A 24,015-nucleotide genomic window follows, 5' to 3' on the forward strand; every position below is an offset into this window, starting at 1 on the left:
CCCTATCAGAGTGGGAAACCAGCACACTGACTCCTTTGTGAGGAGGTGAGCCAGTTTCATCCTTGCACCTTGTCTCTGAGGTCCCATCAGAGAGCCATCTTGAAAAGAAGGATTCATCAACCTTGAGCTTCCTTCAGAACAGAAAAGGCTTTCTGAGAACCATCAGGGTAGTTTAAAAAATTCCATTTTTTAAAAAAAGAAAACCTTAAATCTACAGCAACAGCAAAATCAAGAGTTTTGAAAATTCAAGAATTCTGGAATAATAAATAAAGCTCAAAATTATAAATAGTATCTATAAAAAAAATCCATTTTTATCCCTCAGATTCCTTAAGTTCACCCATATTCTAGGTACTTTATTCTTTTGTGACGGAGAGTCCGTAAGTGCTACTAGAAAATAGACATTGCTCAATTTAACAAGCTGAACCCCAAACTTACTCTCACTTCTGTACCACCACTCTCTTTTCCTCTTTCGTTTAAGCTTCTCTAAGTGCAGAGTGACAGCTCCCCAGATTCTCTGTCTTCTGGGCACATACATTCTCACAGAAGGTCACCCATGAGTTTACACCAGTGGTCTGTCCACTTTATCTTCAAAAACTTTCTGTTAAAAGCAATAATGCACCCCCAGTAGCCCAGGATGGTGGAACCCAGGTACCCAGTTCTAAGTTAGCTAACCAGAACTCCTGCCTTTACACAAAATAACCATCCTTCACAGTTACTAAGGAAGTTAAGGATACCAGCTGAAGATCTCTCCTTTACAACAGTTAATTTAAGCTTCTGATCACCTTCAATGGTGCTTCACAATACAGAAAATAATTAAATGCATCTAGCTGCCATATTGCTATGATATTAGTAAAAACCTAGACACAAATCTTTATAACATTTTATGGGGAAATATTTATTGGGTTTCATATTCTGTGTAGATTCATGTGCTAGAATAAACTAAAGTATGGTCCCTTGCCAATATGGAGTTCGCGAACCCATTTTGTTTTGTATATACTAATAAAATTTGTTATTATTTTCTGATAAGTATTTTACCTTTCATAATAAATATGGACAGAATGGCATCATGAAGGCCTACTGTTTAATTACTGCTCATGGACATCCCTTCCAATTATTCCTGTAATTGTATCTAAATGATTCAATATTTGTCCTATACTCGTAACAAAACGTCCTAAAGACATTCTATATTACCTCTATATCCATGAGATTTTACATAGCTGTTATTTTGTTAATAGTTTCCAAGAAGTGTAGCAGAAAATAGAAGTGTAATGAGGTCTACTTGTGAGTCACGGATTCAATATGCGATCATGTCTCAGATATGATGACAGGTTCTGGGCATCCTCAGAGGAAAAGCCTAAGGCCTACCATAGAACAGAGTAGAGAGACCAGCAAGCAAATGATGCACATACTGTGTTGGCAGATGATGCGATGGAAACAGCACTGAGAAGTACAACTAACTTCCAGAATTACCTTGAGGATGGTACTTGGGGAAAGTGGTACCAGAGTTGGGTTTTGAACTGTGAGCCAGGCTGGCAGATGAAAGGAGAAAGGGAGGTCACAGTGAGCAGAAAAACTAGGGGCAAGAAAATCACAATGGTGGTGCCCTGGGACGAAGGAGATCAGGATGAAGGGGGAAAGGACCAAAATCACCTGTGACAAGAAGGAACACAAGCTTCCCACTTTTAGAAAGACCATCCCAGTTGATGGAGCAGGAACCATTTTTCTGAAGAAGGATGGCAGGGCAAGCTGAGAGTGAATCAGTTGTGACCACACACTAGCATTTTTCTAGTGAACAGAAGAGACAGTGTGCATTGACGACTGTGTGACAAACTGAAGATGGGTTTGAAGGAAAGCGCTAGCTAGCCAGGGAGATGTAGGAAAATGGAGGGGGGGTGAAATGGAATGACAAGTGAGCACATGGGTGAGGAACAGACTTGTGTGGATGAGAAGGAGGCAATGCACACTCTGCAGAGTTAAGGGTCTGGAATTTAGACACTAGTATCTTAGTATATTCGTTATCTGAGTTGCTACAAAACCTCATTAAGGAAAAACTATCAATTACAGTGATTTAGGAATAGTCTTTAGTTTTGGAAAAGAGCCAAAACTTAAGTCTCAGATCTGAGATTCAACATCCCAAAGAAAAAGCAGATGTGTGAGACACACCAGCATTCAAGGGGAAAAGTGGTTATTCAGGGAACTGCAGCATTAAAATAGCAAGTCTTCCCCGGTAACATGAATGAAAGGAACCCAGTTCCTTAGATGAACCAAGTAGCTACAATACCTTCATTAAGAACACATACTAATACACATGTACACATAAACACACATAGTTGCAATATACACACATGTATACACATGTACACACACAAAGGACTACATTTGCTATAAAAATTTTATGAAACCATAAACAGGTGATCTTCCCCTTCTAGTAAGAAAAAACTACAGGGAAATTAAGCAAAAATTTTAGTTTATAATAAAGAAAGGAAGGAGGGAAGGAAGAAGAAAGAAAGGAAGGAAAAAAGGGAGGCAGAGAAGTGAAGAAGTAACATGACTTTCAAATATCTCTTCCACCACACAATGATGGACAAGAGAGAAAGAAGTTCAAAGAAACAGGAGGTTAAAAAGAAGTCTTGCTTCCATGTATGTGGACCTATCTGCATTGCCCACGTGGCACGCCTGGGTTGGCTACCCAGAGGCTATTTAAGCTGTGGGCTGGCTTTCCCCAGGGTCCGAGGATTGTTCTAGGTTTCTGAATAAACTGCATTGAAAAAGAAAAAAAAAAAAAAAAGAAGTCTTGAAATCAAGATTGACTTTAAACTTGAAACTCTACTTGGAAATACAAAGGAAGAAGTTGGATTTAAAAAAAAAAAGAAAGAGAGAAAGAAATGTTTTATAATGAAATAGAAACAATCTAACTATAGATATGGAAAAAGATTAAGGAGAGAGAAAGCCAGGCTTAGTGAACAAGTGTGACATGGTAATCAGATTTATTTATTTTTCTTTGAAAATTCACTGTCAGTACTGATTTCCTTTAAATATAGTGTTGAATAATAATTGTATATAGTGATTAAATTATTTACTTTTCAAATTTTAATTATTTTCTGAAAAATGAATAGTGTGCTATGACTCCCATTGCAAATGGATCTTCTGTGTGACATGGGGCTGTTATGATAGGAACACTGCCCGCTAGAGAGTGTCAGCATATTTTTAGATGAGGCTGCTCTTAGACACCTGTGCAATTACATGCAAGAAATGGCATATGTCACACATGCAATGAGGAAAAAAACAAAACAAAACTAAAACAAAAACTATGTGCATTTATTTTGCATGTAAAGGAAGCTAAACAAATCCAACAGGATTACTTAGAGAAGACAAATCCTTTCTTGATAACAACATAAAAGTTTTTGAAACTGAACACTTGAAAAGTTTTCCATCCGAGAAGGTCATGAGACCTTATTCTTCACTCGTGATAGTAAACTCATTGAGCTTTTCCACAGACGATCTACAAGTGACTTAGGTACATTGGCCACTGTACAAATTCAGATGTAGCTTTCCATTCATCATTTCTTGTTTCTTTTCCAAACCAGTATGTCATGGAATAAATATGGAAAACCATGTACAACTGTTGACATATCATATTTTTTAACATATAAACTCAACAATCATGTCTTCAACCTATAAGAAGGAAAAGGCAGCAAGGACAGAAAGCATCAGCAATGCGCCAAGAGATTTGCCAGCTGCAAAATGTAAATAAAGCAAGAACTACCAACTCAGAGTAAATGGAGTAAACGGAAGTTCTAGGAAACAACCAGGACAATGTTCCAGGAAGTCCAGACTCCAAGAACAGAGGAAGCGGACTTCTCACACAAGCCTCAAACTTAGAAGCGGATGCCAAAAGCTGAAGTGCCTGGAGAGCGCTGTCTGGTGCTCTTCCTGAGCATATGCTGCCACAGAGAGGGGTGACAGGAGCGATGGCACCTGCGTCATCAGATATTCTGGGAATTTGTGCAGATTCTCACCTTGACTTCAGGAACACATGGCAAAGCATGCCCCTTCCTTGCAGGCATCTCCAGAAAGCCAGCCATTCAGTATAATAGGTAACCATGCAACACAGACAGCAAACAGGAGGTGCACCTTTGAGGCCCCTCACTGTGACAGAGAATGAGCCAAGACTAAGCTTGGAAATGACCTTACGCAAAGTGACATGATATCTAGAAGATACTCAAAAAGATGACCCAAATTCTCTTCTCCCTCCAGCTATTTCTCCAATCCCAAGCCAACAATTAAGTCACCAATTTGAGGAAAGTACACTAGAAAATGAATGTATGTTCTGTGTTACTTATTCTTAATTGCCTTACCTTGAATCAGTTTATTAAAACACCTAAAAAAAAAAAGTAGGAAGAAAGGGATACATGGTGTTTCAAAGTAGAAATAATGAGTTGAATTAAGTATGAATCGTAGATGCTGCCTTTGAAGGCAGAACTGAGTTGATGGATCAGAGGACATGGGGCCCCAGTTGGAAGTGTGGAAAGGGACCACTCAGTGACATACAGTAAGAAATGCAATGTAAAAGAGGCTTGTAACAGCCCTCCATAAACCAAACTAAATATTAAAACCAGGTCACCTGAACAAAGGAGAAGCATCTATTTTACATATAGCAAAATTTACCAAAAAATGTCAAATAACTATAAAATAGACAAATAAGAGTGCATGTGTTACCATGAGAACAACCTAGGGCCTATGGTGCTTTCTTGATTTTTCTCCCCTTTTTACACAGTGAGGTTCCCAGACCATGCACATGCTTTGCTGTCTGTTTTCCAGTGTCTCCAGGTCGCCCAGGAAGGCAAGCACAGACTCACTCATTGAGCAAAGGCATGGAGGTTCTCCGCTTGCTCTTCTGTACCATGTTGGCCTGATTCCTCAAGGAGATCCGAATCATAGCGGGTGCCAACCTACACGGCTCCCCATCCACTTGCATGGGGATGGACTTGTAAGTCAGAAGCATCACTTCCCGACACTGGTGCAGCCTTTCTCCGTGGCCCCCGACTTGCAGAGCAGCCTGTCCAAACAAGCCAAAGAGGAGCCAAGTGTCAGTGATGTATACTTCAGAAAGCCAAGCCCAAATCCACTGCAGATAAGCAACAGTGTTTGGTAGTATTGTAAAACTCATTAGCCAACAAGAACTTGACGAAATCAAGCTACAAATAAATTAAATATGCAAAGCTTCTAAGGAACTGTACCATATATTCCCAGAGATAAGCATTTTCCATTTTACACCGTATAAATCTAAATACAGCCAGGAAAAAGATGGATACACAGGAATGTATTTTTCATGTGGGGGCTGAATGCTATTCAGTGCATGTGGAAGTCAGAGGACAACTTGCAGGAGTAGATTTTTCCTTCCATCATGAAGGTCCCAGGAGTTGAATTGTTTGGCTTGGTGGCATGTGCCTTTATCTGTTGTGCCACCTTGACAGACCTCATCCAAGATTTACTAATTCAAAACTTTTCCTTTATGATGTCTATTCCCATTAAGTAATTGGTGTTGGCATAATAAAAACAGATAAAGACAGCAAAGCACATACTTTACCAATTTCTAAATTGCATTTACCTACCCTTAAATTGCATTGCTTATCCTTAGCTAATTTTCAAACTTGGACAGGAGTTTTCTGTCTACCTGAAACCCCTTCCAATTATTTCAAATGTGTTTCAGTAAATAAAGTGATAAAAGTAAATAAGCAAAAGTGAGTTATTCAATTTAAGATATTCTGTATGCTTGAAGACCTAAATCTAACCCTATTACATTTATGAAATCAACTCTGTAACTAATTTTGAAAAACAAAGGCCCAAATATAATTAGAATAGCTTGAAAGAAGAAAAAAGAAGAACAGTGGAAATTTTGCTGTTCTTACTAGACAAAGAATCAAAATACTTTTTTAAAAAACATGGCATTAAAATACTGATGTTTGCATACCAACAAATGATGAATAGAAATTTTCAAAAAAAATTACATTCATCTTTCTAAGGTCATGGCCTTATGGATTTGACAATATAATTTACTAAGAAAGTGATGAATAATTTAGCCCAGGGTATTAGCAACAGTTGTCAGTACAGACAGAAAAATATAATCACAAAAAAGAAAAATGTAATCACTATAACACTCCATATCACACACAAAGAATACATTTTAAAAAGTATATAAAAATTTCCAGACTGAAAGAGAAAGCACAGTATCCCATCTTCTACTGGTTGGGATTGTTGCTGTTGTTGGTGATGTTACTGTTTCTTTTTATCAGAAGATGTTTCTCTGCAACTAACTCTAAATTTGAACCCTCCATCCTCCTGCTTCAGCCCTTTGAGTACTGGGATGGCAGATCTGTCCCATCACACTTAGCACTGCAGTTTGGACCCTGAGTGTCCTCTGAAGGCAGACGTGTTAAAGTTTTGGTCGCCAGCACATGGCATTATTGGGAGAGGGTAGAGCCACTAAGAAGTGGAGCCTGTGTAAATAAGCTGGGTCACTGGTGTCATGCCTTCCAAGGGGTTGTCAGGGCCTTAGCTATCCTCTACTTAGTTTGCTTTTTATATGACAAGTCCTACCATGATATGCTGCCTTCCATAGGCCCACGTGACCGCTGGCTGAACTTGTGAGCCAAAACAAATCTTCCTTTAGAAGCCAGTTATCCCAGAGATGTTGCCACAGTAATGGAAGCCTACATCTCTCTCTCTTTTTCTAGAAGCCTCTCCAGCAGCAGCTCACCCTCCTCTGTGCCTCCATTCCCAGGCCTCTAGCTCTCTGACTCACACAGACAACTGCATTGGCAGGCCCACTTCTCATGCAGTAAGTAACCCCCTTTCAGAATACTGGCTCATGGCAAAGCCAACCAAAAGCCCTCTCAGACTGCCATGTCTCCAAAGTTCCATCGCTTCTCTTGTGCCCTGGCTCCTTAGGACTAATACCACCGTTCCCTTTCTAGCACCAACCTTGGCAGGGACTTTGTGCACCTGATGATTGATGAGCAGTTAATCTACAGGCTGTCTTCTTTTCAGTTCTCCTAACATCCTCTAATTAACCTTCTGTACGTCAATAGCCTCAATGAAACTATCACATGGGCCCCTTCCCTCCCTGACACAGTATGCTCCTCAAAAAATGAAGCAATTCTACCTAGTAGTGGCACCATCAATTGGTTCACAACATTATGCACAAGCTTTTGCAATCATTCTCTTTCCATAGAGATACAGCATTAAGTTTTTCCTCCATTTCATCAAAATTAAACTCAACACAGCATGCTAAAAAGTCTCACTGCACTAGATGGTGCAGGAAGTCTAAACAGCAAAAGTAGCAGCAGTTCTTCCCCAATGAGTATCCGTATAATTAAATACTTATAGAGAAACTAATCCTACTTCCATTTCAGGTGTGACTGATTTGGACTTATTGCTATGATCTCTTTCAGATCTTTATGATTCTAGGTTGTACCTATCATTCAATAATATCATGTTCTCAAATACAACCTCACACCACCTGAAATCAACCCTTCTTCCTTCTTCCTAATTGCCATGGAATTAATGTTCACTCACTGTCCAAATAAAGTGGGGCAACTTAAGAAAGGAAGAAAATTTATCTGAAATCTCTCCTTCTAGTAACTGCATAAGAAATCTAAAATCACTAAAACTTTTACTTATAATATGTTTACAAATTTCTTTTTAGTGAAAATATAAGGACTCTAAAAAAATCCAAGTATCCTTTCTCACTGAGAGTACTTGTATGTATGTTCTTTTTTCATCTCTGTTTAGTGGACATAGAGTCTAACCATGACTAACACAAGGTCATAAGAGCACAAAGAAGAAAAAAAAAGGAAGAAAAATGCTGAATTGATTTCACATTCTTTAGAAAGACATTAACCTGAGTTACTATGGCACAATTTAGAGAAAAATTTCTATGCTTTAAAGATACTTAAAGAAACAATCATTACTTTAAAATCTGTAACATCCTAAAAGTTAAAATAGTAACAGAATTAAGAATATATCCTGAAAAATGAGATAAGGAAGATTTGTATAAGCCTGGAAAGAAACACATTCTACTGATATTTTTAACTCTCAACTGTTAGTATTCGTCATTTATATTAGACACGCTTTGTCTCTTGTAAAGGAAGAGCTGAAGAAAGTAATGTTTAAACAGTATGTACTAGGTAACAATAAACCGTAATTTAGGTTGTAGTTGACAAATCATCTGCTAAGTAGATAATCAATGGATCTTGACAAAGAAGAAACCATGATCCAAAAAGAAAAAAAAAATGAAATTATCTTAGAGTAAAGCTTAGTAGCAAATTGGATCCTGCAGGAAGAAATAGGTCAATGAAAATGGAAACAGATCAATAATTTCTGATCTCAACAACACAGACAGGATTGTTTCATGTTATTCCATTGTCTGTTAGGCAGTAAATTGGCAAACTCTTTAACTAAATGCATAGGGAAAGGGTAAGAGAGCAGACAGTACATGAATAAAAGTCAACCTTCAGATTCATACAAAAAAAGATCAATGAAACTAAAACAAACTAATTACAGACAAAAACCACTGCAGTTTGCAGAGACATGCCTGTGCCAGAATCACCAAAGGATGCCTATGTTCTAATTGATCAAAACCATAAAAAGCATGGCAAAAGTGCATTTTCCAAATGTGAGTAAATGAAGGGTAAGAAGAAAGTGTCATTGTCCAGAGTTACTGTAGTGGGTATAATATAATCACAAAGGCCCTTGTAAGGGAAAAAGCAAGGTGAGAGGAGAAAGGCAAAGAGAGGTAACATAAGAACGCAGAACAAAGAACACAGAAGAACACAACTTTACCTTTCCCTACAATACCTTAGACTTCATGTAAATACATATTAAAAGTACAATTACATCCAGTTAGACCAGCACCATTTGTTGAAGATGCTGTGTTTTTCCCATTGTATCATTTTGGCTTCTTTGTCAAAAATCAAGTATCCATATGTGTTGGGTTTATTTCTGGGTCTTCTATTTGATTCCATTGATCCACCATTGTTTCTATGCCAGTACCATGCAGTTTTTATTATTATTGCTCTGTAGTACAGCTTAAGATCAGGGATGGAGATACCTTCAGGTGATTTGTTGTTGGCAATTCTGTGGGGTTTTTTTTGTTTTTCCATATGAAGTTGAGAATTTTTCTTTCAAAATCTGTAAAGAATTGTGTTGGTATTTTGACAGGGATTGCATTGAGTCTCTAGATTGCTTTTGGCTGGATGGCCATTTTCACTATGTTAATCCTACTGATTCATGAGCACAGGAGATCTTTCCATATTCTGATATCTTCTTCAATTTCTTTCTTCAGAGACTTGAAGTTTTTTTTGAACAGGTCTTTCACTTGCTTGGTTAAAGTCACACCAAGGTACTTTATGTTATTAGTGGCAATTTGTGAAGGGTGTTGTTTCCCCAATTTCTTTCTTGGCCCTTTTGTCTTGGGTATACAGGAGGGATTCTGATTTTTTTTAATTAATTTTGTATCCAGCCACTTTGCTGAAGGTGTTTATCAGCTGAAGGAGTTCTCTGGTTGAGTTTTTGGGGTCGCTCATGTATAGTATCATATCATCTGCAAATAGCGATACTTTGACTTCTTACTTTCTAATTTGTATCCACTTGATCTCCTTTAGTTGTCGTATTGCTCTAGCTAGGACTTCAAGTACTATGTTGAAGAGATACGGAGAGAGTGGGCAGCCTTGCCTTGTTCCTGATTTCAGTAGAATTGATTTAAGTTTCTCTCCATTTAGTTTGATGTTGGCTATAGGCTTGCTGTCTATCGCCTTTACTATGTTTAGGTATGTGCCTTGTATCCCTGATCTCTCTAAGACCTTAAACATTAATGGGTGTTGGATTTTGTCAAATGCTTTTTCGGCATCTAAGGAGATGATCATGTGGGTTTTCTCTTTCAGTTTGTTTATATGGTGGATTACATTGATGGATTTCTGTATATTGAACCACCCCTGCATGCTTGTGATGAAGCTTATTTGGTCATGGTGGATGATATCTTTTATGTGTTCTTGGATTCAGTTTGCAAGTATTTTATTAATAATGTTAGTCTACCTGGATGTCTACATGCAGAAAAATGCAAACAGATACATATTTATCACCCTGCACAAAACTAAAGTCCAAGTGGATCAAAGACCTCAACATAAAACAGTAAATCGGTTAGAAGAAAAATTGGGGAAGAGCCTAGAACTCATTGGCATATGAGACAACTTCCTGAACAGAATACCAACAGCTCAGGCTCTAAGATCAACAATCAATAAATGGGGCCTCATGAAACTGAAAAGCTTCTGTAAAGCAAAGAACACTGTCATCAGAACAAAACAACAGCATACAGATTGGGAAAGGATCTTCACTAACCCTATATCTGACAGAGGTCTAATATCCAGAATATCTAAAGAACTGACAAGTTAAAAATCAACAAATCAAGTAATCCAATTTAAAAAATGGAGTACAGAGGTAAAGAGAGAATTCTCTGTAGAGGAATATACAATGGCAGAGAAACACTTAAAGAAATACTCACCATCCTTAGCCATCAGGGAAATGCAAATAAAAACAACCCTGATATTTCACCTTACACCCATCAGAATGGCTAAGATCAAAAACTCAAGTGACAATGCATGCTGGAGAAGATATGGAGAAGGAGAACCCTCCTCCATCGCTGATGGGAATGTAAACTTGCACAACCACTTTGGAAATCAAACTGGCACTTTCTCAGACAATTAAGAATAGCACTTCCTCAAGATCCAGCTATAACTCTCCTAGGCATATATCAAAATATGCTCAAGTACACAAGGGCATTTGCTCAACCATGTTCATAGCAGTTTTATTTCGTAATAGCCAGAACCTAGAAACAACCCAGATGTCCCTCAATGGAGGAATGGATACAGAAATTGTGTTACATTTACACAATGGAATACTACTCAGCAATTAAAAACAAGGACATCATGAAATTTGCAAGCAAATGTTGGGAACTAGAAAAGATCATCCTGAGTGAGGTATCCCAGAAACTGAAAGATACACATGGTATATACTCACTTATAAGTCGATTTTAGACATATAATGTAGGATAAACATACTAAAATGTGTACATCTAAAGAAGCTAAGCAAGAAGGAGGACCCTAGGTAAGATGATCAATTCTCACTCAGAAAGACAAACAGGATGAACACTGGAAGAAGGAGAAAACAGGAAACAGGACAGGAGCCTACCACAGAGGGCCTCTGAAAGACTCTACCCAGCAGGGTATCAAAGCAGATGCTGAGATTCATAACCAAACTTTGGGCAGAGTTCAGGGAATCTTATGAAAGAAGGGGGAGATAGAAAGATCTGGAGGGGGCAGGAGCTCCACAGAGCTCCACAGGAGAACAACAGAACCAAAAATTCCGGGCACAGGGGTCTTTTCTTAGACTGATACTTCAAACAATGACCATTCATGGATATAACCTAGATAACCTAGAACCCCTGCTCAGATGTAGCCCATGTCAACTCAGTATCCAAGTGGGTTCCCTAGTAAGGGACTGTCTGACATAAACTCAGTTGCTGGTTCTTTGATCACTGACTCCTGAGGGGGAGCAGCCTTGCCAGGCCACAGAGGAGGAAGGGAGGGTGGGATTGAGAGGGAATGAGGAAGGGGGCTACATCTGGATACAAAATGAATAAACTGTAATTAACATAAAAAATAAAAATTTAATATAAAAAGTACAATTCTATTGTCTAAAGTCACTGCTTGCAATACAGTCTATTTGTTTATAAACTCATGGAGAGAGGGAATCACTCCCTTCACACCCACAGGTGACCCCACCAAGCTCCAAAGAACAGTTCCAATCCAATGGTCACACAGATGGCCATGTAAACAAAATGGCTCACAAAACAAAACCAAAGGTCACAGGTAGAATTGGGGAGTGGTTTGATAGGAATAGGGATGGAAAGGAGATAAGGGAAATATGGGGTTGTGTGGAGGAATTTTAATACAAACAGGCCCTTAGCACACACCTTTAATCCCTCTGGTGGAATACTGACACACTCTTAGTATACAGCTTTAATCCCAAAGAAAGTTTGTAGAAGGAAGCACCCATGTTGGATAGTGATGTCATAGAGTTAGACAATGTGACAAATCAGAGAAAGATTTGACAGAATGAGCCAGAGAAAAGAGTTGCCCAATTCTCACCAGGAAAGACAGGAAAAAGAGGACTTAGGAGAGCAGCACACAAGAGGGGAGGAGGGGGAGGCAGTTTCACCAGGAGAATTTTACAAAAACAGGTTGAAGAGAGAACAAGCTAGATACAGGTGAAGAAATAATGAGAATGTGGAGGCAGAAAATTAGACCATATTGCCGAAGTTTAGTATGAGACCAAGCAAGCAATTCAGTCAGAAGCTAAGAGAAGCCAGATGGAATCAGTCAGCTTGGAGAAGCATTTAAGCCAAAACATTTGAGTTGAACCAGCCAGCCAGAGTTCAGAAAGAGCTAGAAATGGTCTCAGAAGTTGAAAACATTCTAGACCTAGATTAGATTGTACAGAGCCTAGAAACTTCCAGGACTTGGCCTAGGTTAGCATATGGAGTCAGTAAGACTCTGAGATTAAAATTACATCAGGTGAATAAAATATACTTTTACAGGGGAAACTAATCCAAATTCTAAATGATACACATGTATGTGTTTGTATGTGTGCATGCAAAATTCTCAAAGAGCTAAATTACTATATAGGCACATTAAACAGGACAGTGTACACTGACATAAAAATAAATCGATGGGAAGAAATGGAATTCAGGGAAAGATCTTGAACAATCCTACAGAAGAGGAAAGTTCATTCAGCAATAACACTGGTGAAAACAACAAATGTTTTTTTTTTTTTTTTTTTTTTTTTGGAGGGATAGCTACCTTGTACAATGCACAAAAGTTTTTCAAGTTCAGTAACTTACCTAAGATGTAAAACTTTAAACTATAAATCATCAAGGAGACAATAAAGGAGAATGCCTTCCCAATCTAAGTTGGAGTGAGTAAAGATTTTTAAGATGTGTGTGTGTGTGTGCACATGGCTTGCCTGTGGGTAGCCCTAATACAAAACTAGAGGTCATAAAAGGGTTCACGGTGAATCCTAGAGGAAGTGGGGCATGTTGAGAGGGGTATAGAGTAGTGAAAATTATGTTAATAGTGAGTTTGTATATAAAACTCTCAAAAATTAAATTATAAATAAATAAAGTAATAGAATTGAAAATGCATGTTCTCTAAAGGAGATATGAAGAACACACACACGACACAAAATATTTTTAATTGCAGTAAATAGGCATGCCAAAAGACCTGTATATAGAGTTATATATGACACCAAACATTAGAAACATGAGAATTTCACACAGGAATGATTATTATTTAAATTGTGATATGCTTATATAATAAAGGTTAAGTTGCCATTTGTAGTACGATTTTGTGATAATGATTATATACAAAGAAAGCCACTGTGGTAAGTAGAAAAATGCCTATTCCCACACTGATATAACTGTGTGTGGAACTTATTACATACCCTGAGAAAGAAGGTATTGATTCAGTGACAGATGAAAAACAAAACAACAAAAATTCTTATAAGTATTATAAACCACGTTTTTAAATGTATGTATGTTTTCAAACATAAAAACAAAGGCACTGAGAAAAAACAAATCAGAATATGAGCAGCTGTCTGTAAGTGTTATGATTAAATGTGCTATATTCACTTCATTTCTTACACTTACATATATTATAAAATGAGCAAACATTTTTTTTCAAGCATAAGAGATCACCTCAGCCCTGGGAATCTTTCTGTGCATGTTTTCAGACTGAACAGACCTTTACTTTTCTCCTTCAGAAATGTAAAAGAACATACACATATTAATTTCAATTAACATAGAGATCAAACTTTTGTTTCCTTCAAAGTTGAGGAGCCTGAATTACAAATGAGGGTCCTATTTTCTCCATATGAATCGTGCTTTGAACTGCCTTGAAAAGTTTTAAATTACTTAGAAACAGTCTCAGCATGAAAGGCCTTTCCCAACTATAATAACAAAAAATTGTGGCAGAAACAAATACAAATTACAATGATTATGGGCTCTGTAAAACCCAGAAAGCAATCGAGATACCAATTGAGAAATCATCTTAATTAGCAGGAATGCATCAAAACCAATGGAGTCAACTGAAGACTTCACTTTGAAGTTTGCAATTACAAGATAAACATTCTAAAAGGAATAGGTTTTTCTTTTTTTACTATTCCAGTACTTTAAAATCTCTTTCCAAACAGTTCAGGTTTCCTCTTCCTTGGGTGTACTTAAATTATAAGCAATGTACAAAAAAATATGTATTGGTTTATTGCAAAACTTTTTAAAATATGTAGGCTTTATTGACTTCAGACATGTCAATTTCTAAGAAAAAAATAATTTGCTGCAAAAGAAATTGACTTACTAGTTAAGGTTTTAAATTATATGGAAACATTTTTAAGTATATATTTAAAAAGAGTACCTTCAAGTACTTATACCATTCTGTTTAGACAGCCATCCTAAACACATGCTTATAATTTTATATAATTTATCTTCTTGGAAATATAATCAATAGAATAGCATCAATGAATTGAAAACTGGAGAACTAAACATAAAATCCTTTCAAAATAAATGAAAAAGAAAACACAATGCTATACCATTGAATGAGTGATAGAGGTATGTGACCATTTAGAAATATGCTCCTGGGTTATTTAAAGAGCACACGATGTTTTAACCGTAGATTGAACAGCAGAGCAGAGTTTTAACTGTTTTTCTAAGTTAGGATTAAAAATTGTCCATTTTTAAGCACACTGACTGCTTACACAGATTTCAGAGCTCAGTTCCTTTGCAATGTTTTCTCTGCTTTACACTTTCTACCTTTTTTAATGAATTCATCCTTTGACCAATTGCTCCCAGTCGTCTCCTAGGATTCATTAGTGTTCTGTCTTTCACAGTGTGTCACTGTGTCCAAATACCTCTGGTATGCCCCAGTCCCTTTCATCTTCTTCCTTCACACTTATCCACATGGATGCTGATGCCAATATGGTGATTTGTCTAATAAGCCCCAGGGGTAGAGATTCTGGTCAGCTCAGATCGGATTCCAGGCACAAGTCTGATCATGCCCAACCCTTTTGCAACATCACCCCCAACAACAGCATAAAGGGCCGTTTCTGCCTGACCTCTGTCCTTGACTTCAGTTTTATAACTGTCCAGTCACTGAAGCCACCACTTGTAGCTCTGCAAGGACATGTGCACAGGCTGGCTGCTCTGATAGACCACTGCACTCTAGAGACCCCTGCCTCCTCTGGGAGTCTTTGCTGAGAGCACCACCTAGCAGGCACCCTTGCTTTCAGCGCTCTTTTCTAGTCTCTCCCAGCTCTCTCCTGGAATTTATCATTTTCCATCATGGGGCTGTGACCACAATGACAGGGCATTTCATTTGCCTCATTCCTTAATAATTTTTACCTACTAGCCTGTTAATTATGGGCATACCATTTCTGAATTCACTAATACTTATTTCTAGAATTTTTTTTATAAATTACTTACACATATATTCAGTATTCTGTCTGCATGCAAGATGAGGGCACTAGATCACATTAGAGATGGCTGTAAGCCACCATGTGGTTGCTTGGAATTGAACTCAGGACCTTTGGAAGAGCAGACAGTGCTTTTAACCACTGAGCTATCTCTCTAGCCCTCACTAATACTTGTAACTGATACTGAATGGAAACAGATACTTTTTAAGTATTACCTTGAATTTTATTTTTTTCTCTTTTTTTTAATTTTTCATCAATTAAACTTTATTCATTCTGCATCCCCCCATAAGCCCCTCCCTCCTCCCCTCCCAATCCCACCCTCCCTCCTCCCTCTGCTTGCATGCCACTCCCCAAGTCCACTAATAGGGGAGGTTCTCCTCTCCTTTCTGATCTTAGTCAGTCAGTTCACATCAAAAGTGGCTGCACTGTCCTCTTCTGTGGCCTGGTAAGGCTGCTCCCCCTCAGGAGGAGGTGACTAAAGAGCAGGCCAGTCAGTTCATGTCAGAGGCAGTCCCTCTTCACATTACTATGTAACCCAATTGGACTCTGAACTGCCCTGGGCTACATCTGTGCAGGGGTTCTGGGTTATCTCCATGAATAGTCCTTGGTTGGAGTATGAGTCTCTGGGAAGTTCCCTGTGTTAAAATTTTCTTGTTCTGTTGCTCTCCTTGTGGAGACCCTGTCCTCTCCAGCTCTTACTATTTCCCAGTTCTTACATAAAATTCCATTCACTCTGCCCAACAGTTGCCCATCAGGCTCAGCATCTGCTTTGATAGTCTGAAGGGCAGAGGCTTTCAGAGGCCCTCTGTGGTAGGTTCCTAGGTTGTTTCTTGTTTTCTTCTTCTTCTGATGTCCATCCTCTTTGCCTTTCCGGATGGGGATTGGACATTTTAGTTAGGGTCCTCTCTCTTGCTTAGTTTCTTTAGATGCACAGGTTTTAGTGGGTTTGTCCTATGTTGTATGTCTATATGAGTGAGTATATACCATGTGTGTCTTTTTGCTTCTGGGACAACTCACTCAGGATGATTCTTTCCAGATCCCACCATTTACCTGCAAATTTCATGATTTCCTTATTTTTCATTGCTGAGTAATATTCCATTGTGTAGATGTACCACAATTTCTATATCCATTCTTCAATTGAGGGGCATCTGGGTTGTTTCCAGCTTCTGGCTATTACAAATAAAGCTGCTACAAACATGGTTGATCAATTTTAAAAATTGCTACCAATTAGAGGTGACCACTGTTGCTCACTTCTGAAATGCTTCTCACGTTTAGAAATTTCCCTTTTTCGAGAACGCTGAACTCTGCTCATTTAGCAAGCTGAATTTAAGCAGGTGGAGGCAGGAAGTGCGCTGTGGCACACAGGTTAGACGTGGTGCACTGCACAAGTGGAACGGCGCCATTTGGCACTCCTACCTGCCCTCTATTCTCCCCATTCTCCCTTCTGGATTGTGTCTGTGGCTCCTTATCTTCGGCCATTGGAGGACCAAGGGAGACAATTCAATGACTGTGGCAAAGGCATTGTTACTGTAAGAGGGTCCTTTTCCTACCAACTTAGCAGGTTGATATCTACAAGACTTACGTTTCCCTAGTACTCTGTGTTATACATGATGCTTATTTGACATTGCATCTTCACCTCTGGGTAAACCAAAGCCAACAGGAGTAGAGTTCTACCATTAAACTCCCGGCTAACTATTCAGTTTCCTTGAGCTGCATCTCTCTTATTCAGACATTAATTATACAACTGTAAATAAAACCACTAAAAAAAATTATGGAAAGATCCTGATGCAGATAAAGCAGAAGATTACTAGCCAAAGACACTATAAAGAAAGTCAGCACATGTAATGGCTTAGTGTTGCAAAAGGGACAAAGCATGTCCAAAGCTATGTTTGATTAAAGAGTTCTTGAGCCAGGAAGCAGGAAAGGAAGGGAACAGTGCTGGAGAACCAAATAGGAAACTATGACTCTATCGACCAGATGCAGTGGTTTAAATGCCCCCCCCCCATAGACTTGGTAATTTTAGCACTTGGTCCACAGTTGGTTGAACAGTTTGGGGAATTTTTGAAATCTTTTTTTTGTTTGTTTCTAATAAATATGTCTCTTTATTAGAACATTATTCATAAGTAACAACATACTTGTTTCATATTTTTATTAAAATATTTTAAATACATTATTTTCATCACTTCACTCCCAACTCCTCTGAAATCTTTTCCACCTCTTTATCCATTCAACTTTAAGTTCTTTCTCGAAATGAAGCAAAACAACAAAAACAAAAGCAACCAAAAAAGCAAAGAAAAATAAACAATAAAATACAGAATGCCAAACCAGAACAAATGAAAAAAAAAAAAAAAACCACACCAAAAATATGGTTCATTTTGTGTAAAGTTAGCAGGCATGTATTAACTGCTGAATGGAGAAACAAGATGTGCTATATCCCTTCTTCAGAATACTATTTAGCCCTAAAAAGGAATGAAACACAGGCTCATTCTAAAGTTTAGATAAAGCAGAAACATATACTAAGTGCAAGAAGGCAATCAGAAAGTACAACAATATATAATACTATTTCATGAATTGTCTAGAACAGGGAAATCCATAGAAATAAAGAGATCAGGTATTCCATGTAAGATGGAGAGATAAACGCCATGAGCAGTGAATATAGTTAAATGAAGGAGAAACTCCTGGGTTGTTGTGCCACTTTTCCAAGCTTCTACCCAGATCTTCCATAGACAGATCAACATCGTTGTACCTGCCAATGAACTTCTCCCATGAGCAAACATGAGATGCCTCAATTTATGAAATCTTTAAAAGGCAGAGCTGTGCTTGTAGAAGTCACTGGAGGGGGGTGTCCTTGAGGGTTTGTATCTCTGTCCTACTTCCCGTTTCCTCTTTCTGTTTCCTGTGTATAGATAAAAATGCCATCGGCCAGCTTCTTGCCCCCACTCCCATGCTGTGCCTTCCTTGCCTTGATGGACTCTATCACTCAGGAACCATTACCCAAAATAAACTATTTCTTTCTTACGTTGCTCTTGGTCATGGTGTTTTAACACAGTGATAGTAACAAATACACCAGCTAAGGGTCTAAACCTTGATTTTGAGCACAGTGAGGAATTATGGAACAACCATTTGGCCACTTGGGCCCTAGTGAAAGATTATCATCACTCAGACAATTTTGATCCCTTCTGCCTCACAGGTAGCATGATGAACCTGTGGGATATGGTAACTACTCATTCAGCTTTCACTGTTGTGAGAAAAAACACATGACAACTGTTTGAGTGTGCGTGTTAATGCTGTACTATCTCTGTGCCAAGATGGCTTCATAAGCATGCAATATTTTATTTCCTAGAAAGTAAAAAAAAAAAAGAAATGAAATTGATTTATTTTTGCAGCTCAAATGAATATGAATAGGTTTTCAGACTTAACAGCATATGCCTGTTCATCCTAAGCATTTCTGTACTAGTAGAGTTTATAAGTTGGTAAATCAAGAGAAAAAAACTTTTTTTATTGAAAATAGTTGTTTCATACAATATATTCTGATCACAGTTTCTACTACCTGAAATCCTCCCAGATCCTCCCCACCCACCCAAATCCACACCCCTTCTTTCTGTGTCTGAGAAAACAGACATCTAAAAAAACTAAAAACTAAAATGAAATAAACAGAATAGGACAAAACAAACAGAAAAAAAGTCAAAGAAAAAGCACACGAAACAAACACAGACACAGAGGCACACACATTCATACAGAGAAATCCCATAAAAACACAAATTGGAAAAAAATGATATGTAAGACCTGTAAGGTAAAAACCAAAATGCCCAGACAAAGCATTGTGAAACAACACCCCTGCCCCCAACAAAGCACTGTTGAGTTGGTTTTGTGTTGTCATCTACTGCTGGACCCTGCCCTTGGGTGTAGTTTGTTTACCCAGTCAGACTCTGTTGGAGAAAGCTGATTTTTCCTCTGTGAGAGGTTAAAGTCTATTACTGGCTCACACACAAGACTTTTCAATAAAATTGAGACAATTCTCACCAAAGAGGCCATGGTGAACCCAATTACTTCAATGTAGCCATCATCATGACGCTGGGGTTCAAAGTCATGGTGATCTCCAGGGTTTCCCCAAGGCATTGTGCCAGCACAATATCTGCAAACAAGGTTAAAAAACAGTTAAAGATACTTCATTCCTCTCATTTATTTACTAATGATTAGCATTAGTAAATAAATTAGGGTTAAGGAATACATGCACACAGGAGTTTTTTGCTTTTATGTGTCAGTTTATAAATAAATCTTTAAAAATAATTTCTAGTGGGAATTGATGTTTATTAAATGTAACAACAGTTGCTGTTCTCAATGCAAACCTCAAGTATAAAAAAAATAAAGTTACTATCTCCAAGGTATCACAGCCTTGCAAACAAAACAACAACAGCAACAGAAACTCACCACAATTTAACATCAAAAGCATCCTGTGGTACCCATCTGTCCCTTCATTTCTCACTCTTGGGTTCGTATTCTCTATAATATATTATGATTTTTCTTTAACAATTTAATAATTCTCTTAAATGAAGACAAATCCATGCTAGTGTAAAAAAGAACATAAACTAAGATGGCAGCATTTACCATTATATAGAAAATAAGTCAAGAAATTCCTATAAGAAAAGAATGGATGAAAATAACTTTAAATAAATAAATAAATAAGAGAGAAGAAATAAAATATGTTAGGTGTGGTGATGTATGCCTACTCTTCCAGCACAGAAGAGGGTAAGGCAGAAGAATTGTGAATTATATAGGGAGATCCTCTCTCAAAAGAAAAGAAGGAAGGAAGGAAGGGAGGGAGTGAAGGTGGATGGCAGGGGAGAAGAGAGGAGTGAGATGAGAAAGGAAAAGGAATAAATAAAATTATAAAGTCAGAGAAGCAGACACGTAAGGGAAGAGGGTCAAGAGTAAAGAGGACAATGCTATAGTTGGCACTGTGGACCAGTGTGTCCTACAAATCTGTAAGCCCTCTGCTAAACCCTTGCTGACCCATGTCAGGGTTGGAACTGAGTGTTCTGAGCACTTCAAGAGCAAACTGAAAACCTTGATAGGTTTTCCTAGACACACATTTCTATAGAGCTCTAGTTTTCCGTAAATTCAACCAAGGTCAGCTGATCTGCAGATTGTAGTCTGAGTTGGTTGGTAGCAAGCAATGAGGGACTACAGGCCTTACTCTTCCAGCGTCTGGGCTTAGGAACCTGGAACTGAATTTTGTGCCACTGAAGTGATAAACTTATCTTAAAAAAAAAATAGTCAATCCTAAGTGTTCCTTTCTCCTGGTGCATTATAGTACCAGAGAGCAGTGAAGCCCTGCTTCACTGATGGATTCTAGCATCTGGCAGAGAAATCCATACTCATCAGCTATGTGTTCCTAACAGCTTTTGAGAAACTGAAAGTAGGATTCTATTCACATCTGTCTTTCCTTGAGGCTAGAGGATGGGTGTGGGGCAGTAAAGAGAATTAAATGAAAATATCGAGAAAAGGGTTTGAGTCTCCCAAGGCTAGGAGAATGCAGATAATGAATTCTGCATCACAGGCAAAACCAGCTACCACGGGAAACAAGCCAAACAGGAGAAGAAAATTAACAGACATGGAACCCTTACCAGGACATTAAAATGAGGGATTTCAAGGACTATCCCTGAGGTGTTTCACTTCTGAAATCAGATATCATTCAGAGTTCATATCAAGCAAAGGCCACAGTATGAATAGGGCTTACCTGGGAATATTTAAAAATACTATACACTGGAACTTCAGGTCCTGAATCTTTGGGGTGAGATCTGTTCCATCACACTGCAGCAACCAAAGCAGAGAAAGCGAGGCTTCTGAAGTAGTCATGAGTCTGACAGTCTCATCCAAGATAACTGGGTCAACAACAGCACAGAGCATGGAAATCTCTCCCTCGCCCCCGAGTGGATGCCAGTTACTACCACTGAAATTTATGCTGAGTCTGACTGGAGAAGAGCCAAGGCTGAACTTTAATTTTGTTCTGATTTAATACAAAATAAAACTTCCATTTGACTAAAAACAATTTTTCTCTGTTCTATATTCAAAGCAATCCATTGCCTTCAACTATTATTAGATATTTAGACATATGGTGCTAACATTTAAAGCCCACACACTCTCCAAAGATGACATCTCAGTGAAGCTAGCAGCATTCCCCACTGTAATCAGTTAATACAAACAAGGCGTGAACATGGCCATATTTTTTTTCCTATCTGGGATAATGTTTATTTTGAAACGAAGAAACATGTTTTGAATACATTCTCTGAAAGTTTTAAAGAGGTCTGCTCTAAATTTGTATCACCTGTAACAGATCCTCTTTTCTTTGCCATAGGGTGAAGCCAGTGTTCTAGAAGTAATAGTTTATAGTGTGTACATTCATACCTGATTAAGAAGACAAAATAGCAGCATCAAGTGTTATGAACTAGATGGCACTTTCTCTGATTGGACTGTTGGAGTTTGGACATAACCTTGGTCTCAAGAGCTCCTAGATCGTTCCACCTAACGATCTTCCTTGATCACCTAATGTTCTCCCCATGAGTACTGTCCTTCAGCCTGTCACAAAAAAGTCTCCATTCCCCTCTCAACTGGTGATAAAATCCAGAAGAGAGGTCTAGTCAGAGTGAAAGAGTGCCATTTGCAAGGCTGGCTTTTCAGTTTGCTTTTCCCCCCCTTGGCCTCACGTCCCGGAAGACCATTCTTCTTGTCCTTCAAAAGCATTATAAAACCCACTGTGGTTTTGTATAAATGTCTTTCAGAAGCGGTTCAGTCTAAGCACACTGATTTTACAAGCAGTCAAGGGTGCTTCAAAGAACCACTTTCTTTCCCCAATGTTCACAAGTGGTCTCAAAAACAATTTCCAGGAAACCATATTGTCCCAAATAAAATATTTCCAAAAAGCAGCTTAGATAGAAATCAAGTTTTAGATAGTGACCTAAAATCTTCCAAATCATTCAAGGGCTTCAAGCAGATCCATGGATGAGTATGCTCATGAAGAAAGCAGTCATTTTATTTAAGTGATCAAAGTTCAAGAGCGAAAAAAAAAATTGACTGCTATACTCTGTTGATACATTACAGAAAATACTGCTGAACTTGAAACCAAACTGACTTTTAAATGTTGTAGCCTTGTTTCCCCTGGGAAATATGTCAGTGATTATTGTATCTCATCAAAATTTTTAAAGTTGTATATACTATACAATGTATAGTATCTCACTACTTTTACATAGTATTGCATTAAAACGTACAGTTCTCTAGAACAGCAGCAACCAATGTTTTCCCTAATTCAGACACAAAGAAGAGAAAACATCTGCTTGCAAAATACAGTTCTGTATGTAGGCTCATGTACTGATAAGTCAAACAATGGGCAGTAAATTGTGCTAGATGCAATGTTTTCTTCGTGCTTTGTGTTTCTTGGTCTAGAATTCATATGCACATTTTATAACCATGTGACTCCAATATTACATCCAAGATACTGACTTTACCTGTGACAAAAATAATATTGTCTATTATTAACACCTGATGTAGTTAGTCTGTAAAGCACTTCTCAAAAAGGCTCATGTGTTAAAACATTGGTCCCATGGTAGTGGAACCACTGACGTGTGAATGTGTCATGAACATGATACACAAGTTCGTGAGTTCACACTGAATGATGTTAGGCGGTGCAGCCTACTTAGAAGTCGTTCATTCAGGGCGTGCCAAGAAGGGTGATCTTGTCCTGCTCAGTCACTCGTCAACCACTCCCTCTCTCTCTTCTGCCATTCTTTCTTTCCCATTCTTTTTTCTTCCCATCCTCTCTTCTGGGCCACAGTGAGTGAGCAGCTCTGCTCCTCCAAACCCTTCCCCCAGGAGGCTATGCCTCTCCACAGAGCCAGAAGCAACAATGTTGCACTGTATGCGAGCCACGGCCTGCAGGGATGCCAAGGCTGGCTAATGGCAGCAATACTTAACTCTTGTCCCTATTGATTTACGGGGTTCATTTTTCATGCATTTTGCTACAGGTTAGAGATTTTGTTTTTGCAATAAGCAGTTGAAATTGAGTACAATGTAAGGTTAAGGCTACAATGAAAAGACATAGAAACTCTAGAGTAAAAATTAGTAAAAGATTCAAAGCAGGGCACACATTAATGCTGTTAGAGCAGCAATAGCAGCTTTGCAAATGTTTGCCTATTGGATTTCAATACTTTTCCCTCTTTTTCCCTTGGTGAGACAGGTTCGCCCCAAGCTGTCCAGGCTGGCTGGTGGCTTTGAATTTACATTCCTTCCATCTCTGCCTTCCAAATATCTGGGACAACTGACAAAGCTACTGTGCCAAGCTTAACATTTTAAAAAGAACCTTTCATCCTATAAGAATAAGTAAATAATTTCTACTACATTAGTATTATATGCACTAGTTAATTAACACTGTAAACATTGTCA

General features: G+C 38.3%; 1 protein-coding gene across 9 annotated transcripts in view; it reads right to left on the bottom strand.

Annotated features, from left to right (window-relative positions):
- Nucleotides 1-24,015, bottom strand: part of Dgki (diacylglycerol kinase iota) — a 453,496-nt gene that overhangs the window by 149,720 nt on the left and 279,761 nt on the right. For all 9 annotated transcript variants that reach the window (XM_021638217.2, XM_021638216.2, XM_060380194.1 and 6 more), the window contains 3 exons: nt 21,317-21,390; nt 19,600-19,711; nt 4,860-5,059 (listed from right to left, as the gene is read on the bottom strand). In XM_021638217.2, coding sequence (XP_021493892.2) covers nt 4,860-5,059; nt 19,600-19,711; nt 21,317-21,390 — 386 coding nt within the window. The remainder of the gene's footprint in view (nt 1-4,859; nt 5,060-19,599; nt 19,712-21,316; nt 21,391-24,015) is intronic.

Source organism: Meriones unguiculatus, chromosome 3, assembly GCF_030254825.1.
Source record: "Meriones unguiculatus strain TT.TT164.6M chromosome 3, Bangor_MerUng_6.1, whole genome shotgun sequence".
NCBI lineage: Eukaryota > Metazoa > Chordata > Mammalia > Rodentia > Muridae > Meriones > Meriones unguiculatus.